General features: G+C 51.2%; 1 protein-coding gene across 21 annotated transcripts in view; it reads right to left on the bottom strand.

The window, feature by feature from the left end:
- PLEKHA6 (pleckstrin homology domain containing A6) overlaps positions 1 to 18,717 on the bottom strand; it is a 155,267-nt gene that overhangs the window by 123,100 nt on the left and 13,450 nt on the right. Inside the window, exon 1 of one of the 21 annotated variants that reach the window (XM_058430411.1) lies at positions 5,462 to 5,605. The exons of 19 other annotated variants lie outside the window; for them this stretch is intronic. In XM_058430411.1, the coding sequence (XP_058286394.1) occupies positions 5,462 to 5,523 (62 nt within the window). In that variant the 5' untranslated portion in view covers positions 5,524 to 5,605. Of the gene's footprint in view, positions 1 to 5,461; positions 5,606 to 18,717 lie in introns of those variants that run through there. One more of the 21 variants, XM_058430415.1, reaches the window with a different exon arrangement.

Genomic DNA, 18,717 nt, shown 5'->3' with positions numbered 1-18,717 from the left:
TAGCACTTTGGGAGGCCTAGGCAGGTGGATCATTCAAGCTCAGGAGTTGAAGACTAGCCTGGCCAACATGGTGAAACCCCATCTCTACTAAAAATACAAAAATAAGCTGGACGTGGTGGAGCACACCTGTAACCCCAGCTGCTCCAGAGGCTGAGGCAGGAGAATTGCTTGAACCCGGGAGGCGGAGGTTGCAGTCAGCCGAGATTGTGCCACCGCACTCCAGCCTGGGTGACAGACTGAGACTCCATCTCAAAAAAAAAGAAATATTTAAAAATATATAGAGTCAATTATAAAAAGTATAAAAGAGGTTCCGTGTTTTCTATCCCAAATTATACTGCAGACCAGTACCTCATCCATATTATCAGGGTGCCCCAGAAGTGAGTGACAAAGCAACATCTCCAAGCAGGAAAGCAGAAAAGGACAGACAAGATGTGATCCAACCCCATCCTGCCAATCCTTCAGCCAGTGACTGGGAAGCAGGGATCCTGGCTCTGAGCCAATAGGTGGAGAAACAAGCTGAAATCTAGCCCAGGAAAAGATGTGGGTGTGAGAGCTCCATCATAACTGGAGTTCCCGCACCTTATCCCTCCTATGTCACCCCCGCCCCAAGCATAAAGCCTGGGGAAGGTGGGGAAGGCGACTTACCGAGCACCACCTCTTTCAAGACATTATGTTAATTGCTGTGGGGAGATACACATTTATCGGCAAGAAAGACATATGTGGATGGAATATTTCAGAACAACTTCTATTTCCAACTGGCTGATTCAGCCAATTAAAGGACACTTTTAAAAATATAACTTAATAAGTATAAGTGTTGATGACTTTGGCCTTGGTTCTGACAACACCAAATCTGGAAGACACTGGGCCCGATTGGGATGCTTTCTATTTTGATGCAAAAAAGTCCTTCCTGAGGTCTAGACACTCTCTGTCTCCATCCTTACCACTCTACCCCCTCCCTGCAGACTTTCCTAACAAGGAAGCCAGGACAGCTTGACCACACACAGCCCATCAGAAGGTGCCTGAGCTTCCCCTGTGCCTGCCAACCCAGGCTTCCTTGCTCAGCCCCCGGCCCCACTCCCTTTGAGGTTTCTTTCCACTGAGAACCCTCTCCACACTCCCCATCTGTGCTGTGCCACCCTTCCAGAGGTCTCAGGTTCTCTTCTTCCCGCCCCCCTCAGGTCTGGATGCCACCATGAGGCAGATGTCACAGGATCTCCCCGTTACCCTCCCTCAGCGCCCACGTGCACTGTGACCTGGGTTCAGCCTCACCCACAGCACAAGTACTAGAGAGCTGGTGGAGGCGCACTCTAGCATTTCCTGAAAAGAACAGCAGGGCCAACAACGACTCCTCCTGTCCCCTCTTCCCCCACACTATGTTCTGCTCCCCTCGACCCCAGAGCAGGTTCCCCCCAACAAAACCACTGGAGCAAACCCTCCTTTCTCTGCTGAGTCACTTGACCTTAATGGTAAGAGACCAGAAGCCCTGGAGAAAATCAGCTCACCCAACTTCCCAATTGCTTTCCATGCTCACATCTGAACACACAAGAAAAGTGACCCCTGTTACAGGGATAGCAAGGAAGAGCAGAAAGGTGTGGAGAGGAGTACAGAGAAAAGAAGAGAATGAGTGAAGCTCACCCTGCTAGCCACCACGAGATGGTTAAGCTGGCTTTAAGTGGGGACACTTGGTTTCTGGATTCGGAGAAGGCCTGTTCTGCAAAGGGAAGCTATGGCTCCGAGAAGAGGCGCTGCCCCATTGGATAGCCCCCTCCTCAATCACAAGTGGGCAGCAGGGACCAAGGAAGACTGCTGGCACTGGGTGTGGTCTCTGATTCTCCCTCCACCCTAGCTCTGCCTCTAAGCCCTGCCTCGGCTGCTTTGTGACTAGATTTCTGCACTGTCTGACGGCCCCCTCGATTATACCTAGAGCAGCTGACAGGCCCTCTCTGTATGCATGGGAACATGAGAGCAGCAAACACTCTCACTCTCACCCCCCCTAGAGGAGGCAGCATCTACCACCTGCCTCTTCCAGAACACGGGTCTGGGCACCTGGGGAGGGGTGGCCAGCTGGGCAGCTCTGAGCCACCACAAATGAGCCATGACCACAGCGGGAGCCATGACAAAGTGGAGTCAAATAAATAACCATATCCCCCATACCTCTATTTCTCTTACTGGTTAATACACACCCACACTCACAGTTGGGTCACACGAGGGGCAAGAAGATGGCTCAGCAGGAAACATGGAAACATCCATAAATTCTAATTCTGATTCCTCCCTCACTTCTCAATGTGGCCATGGGTAAGTGACCCATCATCTCAGAAACAGACTCTTCCAAGGCAATCAAAGGTCACCCTGGACAAGCTGGGAGAATAGAGTATATTGAGTGGGTAGATGGCAGAGTATATGGATGCAGTGCAGTGATTAGGGGTTCCTACAAGAAAGACACTCATCCAACTTCATAGTGTAAATCAGTTCTTCCTGAAGCACTGGGCATGCTCTCCTTGCTGGCTGGTACCAATCTGAAGTACTGATTCTCCTTTGCAGAAACCCACCATCTCCCCAGCCTCTACTCACCCAGCTGGAGCTAGACACGTACATCCCACTTGAATTTCAGCGGAATTCCTAGTTGCACACACCCACCACCCTGGCCTGTAACACCACATGTTACAGAGGCACCAAGAGCCGTAAATACCAAATCAAGAGCCTGGACAAGATACCTTCTGACTGCTCTCATTTTTACAGCTGGAAATGCTGCTTAAAGCAGTGGGTGCTGAGTAAATTAACAAGAAGCCTAGAGAGACAAGGACACAGCTAGAGCTGAAGCTTCTTGACCCTCTGCAACCTCCTCCCCAAGCCACGGGCCCTAATTCAGCCATCAGCCACCCCTCAGCCCTCCCTTCAACACAGGGCAGGTTGGGCGGCTTGAAGCTGAAAAGAGAATACACCCAAACAGCAAGGAAATACATCCCAGCCATAAATGCCTTGCCTGTTCTTCTGTTTGCAAAGAGCAAAGTCCATGTGGGAAGGGAAGGAACGATACCAGCTACTGAACCCCACACAAACCAACCCAGTCCTGAGAGATGGACACACAGGCTAAATTCACAGAGCACGGCTGAAAATGGAACTGAGCAGTGTGAATTCCTTCATTCGCTCCTGCTTCTTATTCCAGGCCTTATCTTTATTTTATCACAATAAATATTTATAGGGTCAGCATTCAGCCTGGTTATCCCACAGCCACTCGCGTCCCTCTCGCTCCAGGCACTCCCAACCTCAGCCACCAGGTGCCAAACCGCGCCCCCCTCCACCCGCTGCCTCCCCGACCCTGCTGACCTTAGCCTGTGCTCAAGGCCACACTTGGCAGACCTCCTGCTGTCTGTCATCTCCATTGTCAGATGGGAGATAGACAATGAGAAACAGGCTTCTCTGGGGACTGGTTTAAGGCTTTCCTGTCAAAAAACCTCCCAGAAGCCTGAGGCCTCTAGGCATGGCCTGGGCCCCCGACACCAAGTCTGCCCTCACAGTGAGGTCCAGTCACTTGGCAGCCAGAACAGCTTGTCGGGAGGGGTTAGCTTCAGCCCACGCAGCTAGCCCCACCCATCCTTCCCGGCTGACTCCCCTCAGACACGGAGGGAACACCCAGACTGCTTCAAGCCTGGCCTTCTCTTTTCACAGCTCTCCTCAGTCCCAGCCTCTGCAGTCCCCAAGACAGCAGACAAGAGGAGCCTGAGCTCTGGGCCTGGCTCCAGGCCCTCAATTTTAAGGGCGCCAGGACAGACACCTGGGAACTGTTTGGATCTTGAGATCTCTGTTTCTCTCCCTATAAGAATCCTTGAGTTCTTGGCCGGGTGCAGTGGCTCATGCCTATAATCCCAGCACTTTGGGAGGCCGAGGCGGGTGGATCACCTGAGGTCAGGAGTTCGAGACCAGCCTGGCCAATATGGCGAAACCCGTCTCTACTAAAAGCACAAAAAAATTAGCTGGGCATGGTGGTGTGTGCCTGTAATCCCAGCTACTTGGGAGGCTGAGGCAGGAGAATCACTTGAACCCAGGAGCCAGAGGTTGCAGTGAGCCAAGATTACACCACTGCACTCCAGCCTGGGCAACAGAGCAGGACTCCATCTCAAAAAGAAAAGAAAAGAAAAGAAAATAATCCTTGAGTTCTCCTCACAGCAGGAATAAAACTGGGCAGCAGATTCAGCAGGCGTTGGGGTGGGCTGTGGACCTGAGCAACAGAGACCCAGCTTGAGCCTTGGCTCCAGGACTTTTTGCCTCTGGCCCTAGGCAAGTCATGAGACTTCTGCATCTTGGTGACTTCATAGATCAGAGTGGCGAAGATCCCCTAGGTGACGGCACCCGGAAGGTGAGAGCAGTGGGAGGGCCTATACATACCTGAAGAGCCTTAGTGTGCACGCTGTCTCAGTGTTTCACTGAAAGAAGTGACTCATCTGTGAGTGTGAAAACAAGCTGAATGATGAAGACTATCTTTAAAAATAAATATGTATAGGCCAGACAAGACTGCAATATGACATGCACCACTTACAGTAAGGGTAACACGCATGTGCTCCTGGAATGTATTTCTACTGGTTGCAGTCAAAAACTTCGATGTCTTCCTTTTAAAACATTCTGGCCAGGTGCAGTGGCTCCTGTCTGTAATCCCAGCACTTTGGGAAGCCGAGGCAGATGGATCACTTGAGCCCAGAAGTTCAAGACCAGCCTGGACAACATGGTGAAACCGTCTCTACCAAAAAATACAAAAATTAGCTGGGCACAGTGGTGAGCACCTGTAGTCCCAGCTCCTTGGGAGGCTGAGGTGGGAGGATGGCTTGAGCCAGGGAGGTCGAGGCTGCAATGAGCTATGATGTCACCAGGACACTCCAGCATGGGTGACAGAGTAAGACCGTGTCTCAAAAACAAAAACAAAAACAAAAAACCTTTCTTGCTCTTGCAGATGTTCCCACCTGTGTAACTTGCGTTCTGCCCTCAGCAGAGTGAGCTGGTAAACTCCTTGAGGTAAGAGCCATGTCTCTAATTTCTCAAGAATTCCAACCATCCCACCACCATCCCCTCTGCAGGGCTGGGCTCAGAGCAGTGTTGGCCTCTAGTGCAAGCCGTTCACAGGCTGGAAAGCAGCCACCAAGTCAAAAATCGCTACGGAAGGAGAGGAAGGAAACCCACCACTGACAGTGCCAGGCACTGCCCCCAAACGTGGGCGCTGGAAGTCCAAGTTCCCTCCATTTTACAGATGAAGAAATCAAAGCTCAAAGAGGTAAAATTGTCTGGGAGATGGGGCGGGGGGAGGACCAGGACTGACGTCTTGGTTTGGATGGCCCCTGGTTTTATCACTGCCAGGGTTAGCTCCTGAGCCGCCCTGTCAAATCCCCTAAACGTCCCATGAGGGCCAAGACGACTCACACTGCAAAACATACACACAAAGGGTCGGAAACAGCACAACATTCTTTCCTACCTGCCTTTTTCTGGCTTTCCCAGTCCCATGAGGGAGAGAGGAGAGGGCTGTGCTGGGGGCATCTGGGATCTGTCTTCCTCCTTGTCCAGCCCTTGTCCTTCTCTGCCTCTTTTGAGGCTGACTTCCCCCAGCTCACCACCCTCCTCTCCGAACGCCAGCTAACCGGTTACCCGGGCAACCCAGCTGGGAGGCCGCCAGTTACCACAGCAACCCAGCATGGCCGCCAGGCTGCCTTGCTTAGGAAGGTCAGGGGACCAGCCGGGCTACCAAGCAGCTGGGATGCTGCTGGCAGGACTGGCCCAGGCAGGGGGAGTGCAGTGTGGTGGGGGGAGGTGGCCTACGTGCCTGAGATAACTAAGTTCCTGCTGTCAGGGGCCACCTTTCCCTTTGACGTGTTTCCCATGAAGCGGGCTCCCCCAACTTGGGCATGAACCACAGGCCGAACTCCCCCAGTTCCATCACCCAAGCCAATCCTGACCCCTCCCACCTTCTCTACAGAGTTCTGGTCGCCTCACCTCCAGGAAGTCTTCTCAGACTGAGCAGCAGCCAGCTGTCATTCAGCCTAACCCCAGGCCCTCTCACCCTCCGCCCCTCCTGAGCATATCCAGGAGTCCACACATATGCAACATGCGTGTGTCAGCGTGCAGATGTGGTCTCTCTGTGAAATATGGTGGTAAAAATCATAAGGAAGAGCTAATATTTTCTAGTACTTACTATGTGCCTAGCATGTTGTAGGTGACTTGCGTGAAGTTTCTCAATTGAGTCATACAACAAGCGTATTATCCTCACTTTGCAGATAGAGTGCCTGAGACTTACAGAAGGTGAGGGACTTACTCAAGGCTGCACAGGTACTAACCAGCAGAGAGAGGGTGAGGCTGTGTATGGACCAGCTTCCTGGAATTCCTTCAGCTCCTGCCCTCCCCAAGCTCCCCCCAGCAACCAATCCCAGGCCTAGTTTCAAGCTGACATTTTGAACTTTTATTAAGTTATTAAGTTTCACCATGCCCAACATGGTAAAAACTCATCTCTACTAAAAATACAAAAATTAGCCCGGCATGGTGGTGCATGTCTGTAATCCCAACTACTCAGGAGGCTGAGGCAGGAGAATCGTTTGAACCCGGGAGGCGGAGGTTGCAGTGAGCCGAGATCTCGCCACTGCACTCCAGCCTGGGTGACAGAGTGAGACTTTGTCTCAAAAAATATATATATTATTTAGGCCAGGTGTGGTGGCTCACACCTGTAACCCCCAGCATTTCCGGAGGCCAAGGCAGCAGATCACTTGAGGCCAGGAATTTGAGACCAGCCTGGCCAACATGGTGAAACCCCATCTCTACTAAAAATACAAAAATTAGCCCGGCATGGTGGCGCATGCCTTGTAATCCCAGCTACTCAGGAGGCTGAGGCAGGAGAATCGCTTGAATCTGGGAGGCAGAGGTTGCAGTGAGCCGAGATCGCACCACTGCACTCCAGCCTGGGCCACAGAGCAAGACTCCGTCTCAAAAAAAAAAAAAAAAAAAAAAGAAAAGAAAAAAGAAAAAAAAGACTATCCAGTGCCACATGTTTTCTTCATATTATTTTATTTCATTTCCTCCTCGCCGCTGCAGAGACTTCAGTCTCCTAAAGGGATAGCTTAGGAAACAGAGACCCAGAGAGGTTAAGTAGTTTTCTGAAGCTGAGACCTGGCTTAAGGTTCCTGCCTTGCGGAACTTCCTAGGAGAGTCTGTCCTTTTCTTTTTTGGCCACCAACATATGTAGCATATGTCTCTATCATATACAGCATGGTCGTTTGCTCACTCATCTGCTCCCTTACAAGACTGTGAGTTTAAAAATTTATTTTTGACCGGGCACAGTGGCTCACTCCTGTAGTCCCAATACTTTGGGAGGCCGAGGCAGGAGGATCACTTGAGCCCAGGAGTTTAAGACTAGCCTGGGCAACAAAGTGAGACTCTGTCTCTACAAAAACTAAAATAATTAGCCAGGTGTGGTGGCACATGCCTGTGGTCCCAGCTACTCAGGAGGCTGAGGTGGGAGGACTGCATGAGCCTAGGAGGTGGAGACTACAGTGAGCTATGGTCGTGCCACTGCATTCCAGCCTGGGGGACAGAGTGAGACCCCATCTCAAAAATAAATAAATCAAAATAAAAATTCATTTTTGCAGCCTAGTACCTGCCTGGTACATAAGGAGCATGCAGTAAATATGTACCTAAAGAAAATGGTAAGGCCAGGCTCCCAAGTTCTACCCACCACTTAATTCCATGCTGTCTCTACCACATCACCCTGTCTCATTCGCTCAGCCAATCAAAAAGCAGTTACCAACCATTTTGTGCCTGGCTCTGCGTGAAATATCACAGATACAAATAAGACAAATCAGGCCATCTCTTGCCTTGAAGAAGTACAGTGGAGTGAGAGGCAAGGCTGAGGAGAACAGGGAATAAATTCCCCACCACTGCCCCCATCCAAGGCATCATGAGTGTTTCTCTGTGCCTGCTCCTTGGGGCCTAACCCTCCCATACAAAGCTTCATATATCCAACCAACATTTGTTGAGCACCTACTATGTGCTAAGTACTGCCCTCTAATCACTCATAGTTGGGGGGAGAGTTGGCAGGATTAGAAGACAATGGAGTCAGGAATTACGGACAGTAGAAGTGACTGAGAAGGTCAGAGTCCAAGAAGCAGTGGCCAGGGCCACCGGGAGCATATGAAGAACTTTAAAGAGCTTTCACATTTGATGTGATCATGGACTTTCAGGTCACATTGCTTTGTATTCACACCTACTTCCTACACTAACTCATTTGATCCTTGGTGATGAGGGCAGGATAGGAATTATTATTCCCATTTTAGAGACGAGGATACTGAGGCTCAGAAGGGGAAGAGCATTGGGTTAGGAGGAGGAAACCTGGGTTCTAGACCTCACTTGTCATTTGAACAGGTCTCAGCACTACGCCTCTATCACCACACTCCCACCCGCACCACCCCACCAAAGCAGGTTTTTCTTCCCTGCTCCGATCCCCTTCAATTCCCCAGTGAGACAGTCTCGGTTTCAAGTGAGGTTAGCAGGATTGCTGGATAGCCTGGATCCAGTCCCTAGATAGCCCATTGCTGCTCATGTGGTCCCAGGAACCAAGCAAAACCAGAACAATGACCGCACCACCTGAGGCTAGGTAGAATTTAAGAGGCTAATTGCAAGCATTTGGCTAATTAAAAACAAATTGGCACCTGCAGTTATAGCTGCCTGTTCTTCTCAGGTCGTGAGGAGCCAGACTGGGTGGACACAATGATGTCAGAGCTAAGGAGGGACCTCACCTCCTCCTTAAAGAGGGCCCTAAGCCATCTCACTGCAGAAGTGGAGCTCCAACTAACCCGAGGAAGACATAGCTGAAACCAGGGTGGACCAGCTACCCTGAAGCCTCAGCACTGATGCATGTTTATCAGATCAGCACTGGCACCTCCAGCTCTATTTCCTGAATTCACACAGTGAGGACCAGTCCTCTACAGAGATTAAGTGGGTGACCTGGGAGGACTTGACAGTATCCCTGAATACCAGCTACCCTAAACACATTTCTCACCAATCCACCTCAGCACCCGTCTGGTCTTTGAGTTAAAGCCTTGCCTTCTGAAATATGATGTTCAGTAACCGACAGTTGTGTGATTATTCTCAGTTTACAAAGCACTTCCATGTACATTACTCACCTAGGTATCAGCTAGGTAGGTGGTAGTGATACTAACCCCAGTTCTCAGGCTAAGAAGTGAAAGCTTAGAAGGATTAAGTAACTTCTGCAAATCATATGGCTACTACTTGGGTCATGATTTGAACCCACATCTTCAAATTCCAGATGAGCCTTCTCTCCATGGCCACAGCAGGAGCTAACATATGGATCATAATTAGTTGATCAGATAAGCTTGCGCTACTTTAGAAAGTGCAAAGAGGTCTCATGGGAATGAGAAATGCTGGGTAGATTTGACAAGGGAGAAATCAAGACAATATGTGCACATGGCCATGCAGGGGTGCAGACAGGGGCTGCAGGAGTACCAGCTCCAGTGAGTATCCTATAAGCCAGGAGACATTAGAGGCCCATCTCCCTTCATCCATGCCCCTGCCAGAGGAAGCCCCCAGCAAGTGTGCCATTCCAGGGGATTCTCCTGGAGGAAGAGGCGGCCCTGGGCATGTGTGTGGCCCCCTCACCACATTCTGTGCCAGTAAGGCCACAGTTCATGTGGGGGCCCCAGGAAAGCTCAAGAAAGAACTTGAGGGTCTTTGGAGGAACAGGGGCATTTAGCCTTGAACAAGGAGACTTGGGAGGGCTTGGAGGGAGAGAGACGATGATACCTATCTTCAGATATCTGTGTTTCTCATGCAAATCAACAAGGTAATAATAACAAACACATTTATCACTTATTCTGCTCAGCAGGATTCTATGTGCTTACATATGTAACCTCATTTATCTTCACAAGAAGCTTATGAGATAGGCAGCATTATCTTCATTTTACAAATGGAGAAACTGAGGCACAGAGCGGTAAAGCCACGGTTAGCATCATATCACTGGTAAATGATATGTTTTGTTTTGTTTGTTTGTTTGTTTGTTTTGAGACAGAGTTTTGCTCTTGTTTGTTTTGAGACAGAGTCTTGCTCTGTCACCCAGGCTGGAGTACAGTGGCACGATCTCGGCTCACCACAACCTCCGCTTCCGGGGTTCAATCAATTCTCCTGCCTCAGCCTCCCAGGTAAGTGAGATTACAGGAACCCAGCACCACACTTAGCTAATTTTTATATTTTTAATAGAGATGGGGTTTCACCTTGTTGACCAGGCTGGTCTCAAACTCCTGGCCTCAAGTAATCCGCCCGCTTCGGCCTCCCAAAGTGCTGGGATTACAGGCATGAGCCACTGTGCCTGGCCAACTGTGATCTTAATGACTGCACACACTGCCTTTTAAGAAAAGCCAAAGACTCGAACACACAAATATGTTTATTACATGGACATATTACATATTGCATTGTTATTAATATGGACATCACATTTGATAAGTCTCTTTTTAAAAATTGTATGTCTCACTCCCAGTCAAACAGATGGATTGAAACAACAAATGAAAACCACGAAAAAGTTGTAATACTCAGTGTTGATGCTCATGGCACAAAAATCCATTCGCAGACACAGCTGCCAGGAATGTAAATTAGTGCTTTTGAACAAGGAATTTGGCAAAATATTTTAATAATGTAGTAATGTCACTTCTAGAAATGCAACCTAAGGGAAAAAAGTATTGATATGTGTGAAGATTCGGATATTTATATGTTCATTGTAGCCTTGTTTATAAAAGTAGAAAATTAGAAATACCTAGTTTAACATAGGGGTCAAATCAACAAATAAATTGAAAAGGTATATAATGAAATATGAAGCAGCCACTTTAAAATGATGCCGTAAAGCCCAGGTGTGGTGGTTCACACCTGTAATCCCAGCACTTTGGGAGGCCGACGTGGGTGGATCACTTGAGCCCAGGAGTTCAAGACCAGCCTGGCCAACATGGCCAACTCTATCAAAAATACATAAAATTAGCCTGGTATGGTGACATGCACCTGTAGACCCAGCCACTTGGGAAGCTGAGGTAGGAGGATCGCTTGAGCCCAGGAGGTCGAGACTGCAGTGAACAGAGGTTGCACCACAGCACTCCAGCCTGGACAACAGAACAAGGCCCTGTCTCAAAGAATAATAATAATAATAATGCTGTTAAAGAATATTTAATAATATGAAAAAATGCTTTCTGTTTAAGTGACAATAATACACATCTGGGCCAAGATTTTAATGATATATATATGTATTGTGATAATAAATCTAGACATATATTCATGCATGAATTCATAAAAGTACAAATATATCAAAATTAAAATTATATATCAAACCTATGGGTAATTCTTAACTTTTCTTTAGGTTTTTCTACATTTTTAAATGACAATGTATTACTTTTATACTCACAGAATAGTAATTATTTTAATGTATACCCTTCATCACGTTAATTCTATGCCTTGGAATTTATCCTAAGTCACCCAAAACACAGAAAGAGCCTTATGAACAAAAATGTTCCTCTTGTGCTATCTGTAAAAGGAAAATAAGGTAACAACCTAAATGTCCAATATAGAAATGACCGTGTGAAATATATTACATCCACACACTGACTATTATATACTATTTTAATCAAAAGAAAACTATTTTTATCACCATGTAAAAGAGAGAGGTGACTCGTTCTGCACAGCTTCAAAGCATCAGAACCAGAGGGTGGAACTTAGAAATCGGCAGATTTTGATTCAACATAGAAGAATGTTCCAGCCACAGAGGAAGCTGCCTTGTGAGGTAATGAGCTCCCTGTCACTGAAATTATCCAAGTGAGGCTGCTGCTTCTGTCAGGGAGGCTGAGGAAGGCTCATCTGGATGTGGAGGGAGTCTGGACTAGATAGTCTCTGAGGGGCGTCTGCAGGCTGTGAGTGCTGAGCAGGAGCCCCCTGAACAGAGAGATGGCCAAGGGAAGGCTTCCACTCAGCCTACCCTCAACTTCTTTTCCTTCTGCTCCCAGTTACTCTAAATGTTTCCCAAAATATAGTCATTTTTTCCTCTCTGAACGTGCTTTAAGCGTTTGGAGACTGGCCTGCTAAAGTCCCCTCATTAAGCCCTGGCTTCCAGAGCCCCTTCGCCTCACCCCAGAGCTCAGGGGAGTGCGAATCCTGCAGCTCTCTTGTGAGGCCCAGCTCCAACCTTCCTCTGGGGGGCCCCATGGGTGCGCCAAGACCAGTGCCAATGACCTCATCAAATTCACAACAGGCAGTGAGGAAGATGATGAGGAAATTGGCTCAGAGAACAGAACCGCAGCCTGTTCAGCACCAGTTGACACCATGCTCCCATCTGCTGTTGCAGCTTCTTCACTCTGGCCTAGGCCAGTCCCCTGGGCCAAGAGAGCTCACTCTGGGAGCCCAAGGCTGCAGGCTGGGCCTGGGCAAGGTGGGGCTCTGATGTCAGCCCGGGAGCCAAGGTGGCTGCCTCCCTCACTGACTGAGGGATCAGTAATTATTTCATTTACAAGCAGGAATAATCCAACTCAATAATCCAGGCAGACACATTGAAAGTAATTATCTGTGTAATGCGTCCTGCACCATCACCTTCCTAGGAAGGAGGAAAAGAAGCCTAGCCCAGCAAAAAAAAAAAGGGGGGGGGACCCCCATTGTCTACAGCCTGTGTGCAGCAGCCCGCCAGGATTAATTACACACCAGTGCTAACACATTTATCACCTCACCGCTGATTGGAAAACCAAGGACTTTTAATAATTCATATCTGTGGCTCGGCACTCTGTGCCCTTGTGCGGAGACACAGAAATCTGCTTGTTTCCATAAGGAAAGCCCAGTGGCAGTGCCAGGCGGGGCGCCCTCAGCCCCTCCTGCCACCCCAACCTGGAGACAGGCGCCAGCCTAGCCGCTCCCACCTCCCCTCCACCAGCAGGGTCTGCTCATGTCCTGCTGAAGCTAAAATGCAGCTGCTCGGGGTGAAAGCTGGTGACTGAACTGTCCTAGCCACAGGAGCCCTCCTCAGTTTCATACTCTTCCAGGGTGGCCTGGAAGGCAGGATTTGGGAGATTTGTAGGGCAAGTGCCCGCAGTGCCCCCGCACCTGCCCAGACAGTGGGCTCAGGCAGATACCTGCCAGCCAGGACCCTGCCCCACCATGCAGGAGACCCTCAGCAGAGTGCACCACTCAAGTGATCAGATTGGGGGTAAAGGGTCTACAGGGCTTTGGGAAGAGCCTCCAATCCCTGAAGGCTGCAACCTCCTCTGACACCAGCTCTGAGCTCCAGCCTCCTCCCCACCACCTTCCACCCTCCTGCAGCTCTCCCTCCCCACCCCTGTGCCCCAGGGATGGCTCTCCCTCTATCCCGGTTCTCCATCTCTGCTCTCCCAGGCTCCACAGCCCCCTTCCCTGCCCTGGCTGGCCTGTTGTCTCAAAGAGCATTTCCCAGGAGCCTCTTCTCCCTTCTTCTCCCTTCTCCCCCGCCCCCGCCACTTTCCTGTCTCGCCCCGCTTCCCTCCCCTTCCACTGTAGCCCTCCTTACCCTTCTCTGGCCAGTCCCCCAACTGTCCTCCTTTCCTCAGACTCCTCACACAATACCTCGAGGCTCTTAGCTGGCTGCAGCCCAGTCCCATCATTATAAACACCATCCCCTCATTCCCTGCCCCCCTCCACCAGGCTCCAACTCCTTCAAGAGCTCCCCACTAAATCTGAGACCCCCAGAGCTCAGATGCCTCCTAGGAATTGGAATCCAAGAGCCTCCGTCACCCTTCGACCCAACCTCTGACCCATAAGAATGATACACACCCTGACCCCTCCCCACGCTGAGGAAGGTGAGTCCCTGGGGCTGACCTGAGCCTGACCCTGGACCCCCTCCATCTCTCCTTCCTGCTGGCAAGATTAAAGGGAGGGTGGGCTGGCCTCTCTGTGCTAGCCTGCCTGGAGGACCTCTGCTGGACCCTAGGAAGCTGCCAGCCCCAATGCTGCCCTCATCCAGGAGATGCAATTCAAATGTAATCAACTTAAACAGCACCAGCCCTGACAGGGGACTCTGGAGGTGGGGGTGGGGGCACAGGGAGGGCTATAATTAGCATTCTCAGCATCCAAGATCCCCAAGTAAGGCTGCCAAGGTTGAGGGATGGGGAAGCCAGTGCTCCGCAGTGCAAGCAGCCCAGGCTCACGCGGCAGACAGGCAGCTGCCAGCCCTGACCAGAGCCCAGCCTTCCTCCTCCCACCTCATCTATGTGATGCATGAAAACAGACTCACCGGCTTCTGAGGTGTGATCCCCGCGCTGGAAAGCTCTAACTCTGCGAGCCCCAAGGCACCCCTCCCCCCAGCTCAGGCCAGCTGGGGTCCTCCTCCCCCGCCCCTGGGGCCCCCTTCTGCAGAGCGGGGCTCCGGATCTAATCTGATCTAATCAGTCATCTCTCCGGCTGGCAGGTCCCTGGCGCAGGGAGAGGATGCTGTTGTGGTTACTGCAGGATCCAGCATCTTTCCCAGGCAGAGGCAGCTGGGCATGCTCCATCGGCTCCCCCGGGGATTTCAGGGCCACGTGACTCTCCCTCCCCAAGCTGTCACTTAGGATCAGGAGTAAATAGTCCCCGAAAAGGTTTAACTCCATCCACACCAGCGACAAGCTGCTAACCATCCACGCAGCCTGCCTGCCTGGGAGAGGATGGGGTGGCTCAGCACAGCCTCCTGGGCCTTCCACCACCAGGACAAGGCTGCCCCGCAAAGGGGAGCAGGGCCACCGTCTGGGTGAGCTGCATTTTTAGAGTCCCCCACAAGAGACTGCAGGGAGCCAGAAACTGCCCAGGGGCTTGGAATCATGTGTGGGGCCTCACCCAGCCAGCCTGGTGATCACCTTTCAGCTCTGTGGCTGTCTACTCCAGAGAAGGGCACATCTCTAGCTGTCAAGAGGGCTTGGCAGGGGCTCTGGGGCCTCCCCATCCCCACCCCCAACTCAATATGGAGAATTTAGAGAAATATAACATTTGGAGAGGGTTGGGGGCCACTATGAGATGCCAGGATGAGTAGGGTGTGGAGCCACTGCCCCCACACCAGCCAGCCAGGTTCCTCCCAGGCCCTGGGAGGGAAGTCTGTGCTCCCGTTCCTTCCATTGCACATTCCTTTACAGATAAGGGCTTCAGTTGGTAAAAATGATATATGTACTCAGATCACACTAAGAGAGACCCACTTGTATTGGAGTCGAGAGGCTTAATTTTTCAATCAAGTTGTTCTAATAATAAACAAAAAATGCAATTATCATGTGAGTGGGGCCTTGCAGACACCCTTTCTCTAGCTCCTGCCCAAATTGGTCTCTGATAACCCTGAGCAAGGAGGCTAGCCAAGCTATGGGGTACCTGGGTTGTGTATTATTCAGGGTCAGAGGCAGAAAGAAAGACTTCAGACAATAGGGTTGTAGCCCTGTTTCTGCTTAGACAAAGATTGCTTTCTGCCTAAGTTTCCCTCTATCCACATCTCTCAGTTTCCCTCTATCCCCCGGTTCTCTGTGACAATGGGCAAGTGTAATAAAAACACTGATTTCATAAACAGGATCAGAAAGATGGAAAAAAACCAAAAGATTCCCACCTAAACCTCCAGGCAGGCTCACTGGTCTCAGTCCCACCTGCCCCTTAAACCTGGAAACTGGGGACTGAACCAGATGAGCTTCTGGAGTCACGTTTGAATAGAGAAATATGTCAAGAAGCAGGACCTAGAGAAAGGGTGTCTGCAAGGCCCCACTCACCTGATAATTGCATTTTTTGTTTATTATTAGAACAACCTGATTAAAAAATTAAGCCTCTCGACTCCAATACAAGTGGGTCTCTCTTAGTGTGATCTGAGTACATATATCATTTTTACCGACTGAAGCCCTTATCTGTAAACGAATGTGCAATGGAAGGAACGGGAGCACAGACTTCCCTCCTAGGGCCTGGGAGGAACCTGGCTGGTTGGTGTGGGGGCAGTGGCTCCACACCCCACTCACACACACCACAGCATTGGAGGAAGGCAGGGACCTAGAGAGGTACTGAAGGGACTGTCTTTCCCACCCCAGGGCAGGCCAGGCTGGAGCCAGGAAGCTGGCGTTAGAGCAGCAGGCACAGCTCGGCAGCACTCTTGGGGAGGGGGACCCTTGGTCACCTCCCACTGTTCCCCTGCCCAGCTGAGATGTCAGGCCAGCCCTGCATTGGCTATAGGAAAGCTGCTCTGCTGAAGGGGCAGACAAGTTGTGCATGAGGGCCCAGTGCCAGGCAGGACCGATCAAGCCCAACTCACCTGCCCTGGCTCTCCAGGACTTGGCAAGGCTGCCAGGTGCAGGCAGGGGGAGAGTCTGCTTTCAGTCAGCCAAGATGAGGGGCTCTTGGGGGTCTCTGACCCTGCAGAGCCAATGGAGGAAAGGAGAGTGGGGGTAAGAGATTATAGCATCCCAGAGGGAGGCTGGGGAGGGGGACAGAAACCCCAGCCCCAGCCCGCACAATCCTCAGGCAGCTGGAAAAGGCAGGCGACCAACAGATGGGCCTGCTGGGCGGGTTTCCTCGCTGGCAGGCAGAGGGCAAGGGCCGCAGACGAGTCCCACGGATCCTTCGAGAAGCCTGAGCCAGACGTGTGAATGTTTCTGGGGGATCTGAGTAGCTTCAGGGGCATGAGAAGCCAAAGGGAGGGTCAGTGTGGGGTGCATGCCTTTATCTGCGGGACCAAGGCAGAAGAGATGTGGTAGCATGAAGATCTTAGAGCCGTGGCAAGGACAGGTGAGGTGGATGGACCAGAGATAATAAATTCCCTTTGCCAAATCTAAGTTCTTGCTCTGCGAGCCCAGAAGAGGAGAAGCAAGCCTCACCTGAACAACTCCAGTGGGGAAGGCGTGAGGCGGCGTGAGGGAGGGAGGATTCCACAGAAAGCACCTCTGCGATCCCATCTCTCCTCTGCTCTACAATCACTGGTCCCCATTGCTCAGAGGATCAAGTCCAAGCTTCCCAGGCACCTACTAATGGTCTCCAAACACACAGGTCCTCCCCACCTTTCTGGTGCCATCCCCACTCCCTACCATACAGTCTTCGTTGCCACTAACTTGACTGGCTCACTGCCCATTGAGTGGAACCGCATCCACATGGGTCTCTCTTCCTCGCAGAACATGCCAACTGGGGGCAGCAAAGGGAGCTCCGTGGAATGAACTAGCTCACTGCAGCCTCCACCTGTACCTGGGCTTTAGCAATCCTCCCTCCTCAGCCTCCCAAGTAGCTGGTACTAAAGGTGCACACTGCCACATGTGGCTAATTTTTTTATTTGTTTTAGAGACAGAGACTTGCTATGTTACCCAGACTGGTCTCCATCTCCCAGGCTCAAGCAATCCTCCTGCCTCAGCCTACTGAGTAGCTGGGACTACAGGTGGGAGCCACCATGCCTGGCTAACGATGACCTGTGTGACTTGCAAGCCCAGCTCCATCCCTGAGTAACTCAGTGACTCTGAACAAATTACTTGACTATCGAGCCTGTTTTCCTCACCTGCAAATGGGCTTCTTTGAAGCCCAGCACATTCACTACCTTTTCTCCTCGGCCGCCTCCTTCTTTACTGTTCTGGGATGTTACCTGCCTTTCTAAGCCTAGAGCTAGAGGGGTCACTACACCAGAACTGCTGCCCCAGGACTCCTGTGCTCTGTCCTGTCTGCCTTCTGGAGACAACAGAACTGCTCTTGGTGGCTCCACCGCCCCTCCCAGGACCCCTCCTCCGGGGTCTCGCAGTTCGGGTTGGGGTCTGTACTGATGAATCCCAGAGACCCAGCACAGCCTTGGAGGCTCACCGGGGTCTCACTGCCCAGCCTGGAAGCACGCGGGGCAGAGACCTGGGCTTCTGATCTCTGCCTCCCTGCAACCCCTCAAGGAGCGCTGCGCAGCCCGTAGGCGCGCCAGGGCCGTGGGTGGACTGCCTGCCTGCCCATTCTCGCACCTTCCTGGAGGAAGCGTCCAGAACAGAACAAGGAAGACCAACGGCTGGGTGGGGTTCCCTCGGTGGAGGAGCCGCAGGGGCCCAGCTTGGGAACCGGGTTATCAGGGGTGTGGCTCTGCAGAAAGCGTCCTGCCACGTCTCCCTCCCTGTCGACCTTGGGGAAGGAGAGAGGCACCCTTGGGGACAGAACTGGCCAGTTTCACCGGCAGCGGCTTCCGCAGGAACGGGGGAGGGAGACAAGGGGGCGGGGGAAACTTCCTGTTGGGCAGGAATGGGTGTTACATAGCTGGATCTTTAAGCATCAGAAAGACAGCTACCAGACCCACTATGGCTGGGATGTGGCAGGGGATAGGAAAGGTGGCCCTGTCACCTCCGAGAAGGCGCCATTAGCCTGGGGAGACGCTGTGAGCAAACCCCTGAAAGCCTTGTGGGGCCATCATGTGTGCTCTGGAGTCCTCTTGTGGATTCTTGCGGTAAGTGTATACAGGCTTGCAGTGCTTTTCTCCCACGTTTTAACCTTTCGCTTGTTCTCTCCTCCTCCCACCACTCTTCCCAGTAAATGACACCTTCAAAACCACAGGCACACTCGAGCAATACGTCTGTTGTGGATACCATGAGAGTCACTTCCTAAATACCCTGAAAGAAAGAGCTTTTTGACACACAGTTAACACACTTGTCTGCTCCTGGGCACATGTCAATATTTGCTCATTGAAATTTCCGTCCCTCATCCACACTAAAAGAAACAAAATAGCTCCTCCAGTTGTCT

This window comes from Hylobates moloch, unplaced genomic scaffold (assembly GCF_009828535.3).
Source record: "Hylobates moloch isolate HMO894 unplaced genomic scaffold, HMol_V3 SCAFFOLD_18, whole genome shotgun sequence".
NCBI classification, from domain to species: Eukaryota; Metazoa; Chordata; class Mammalia; order Primates; family Hylobatidae; genus Hylobates; species Hylobates moloch.
Note: the sequence above shows the minus strand (reverse complement) of the source record. Positions and strands in the feature narration are given on the sequence as shown.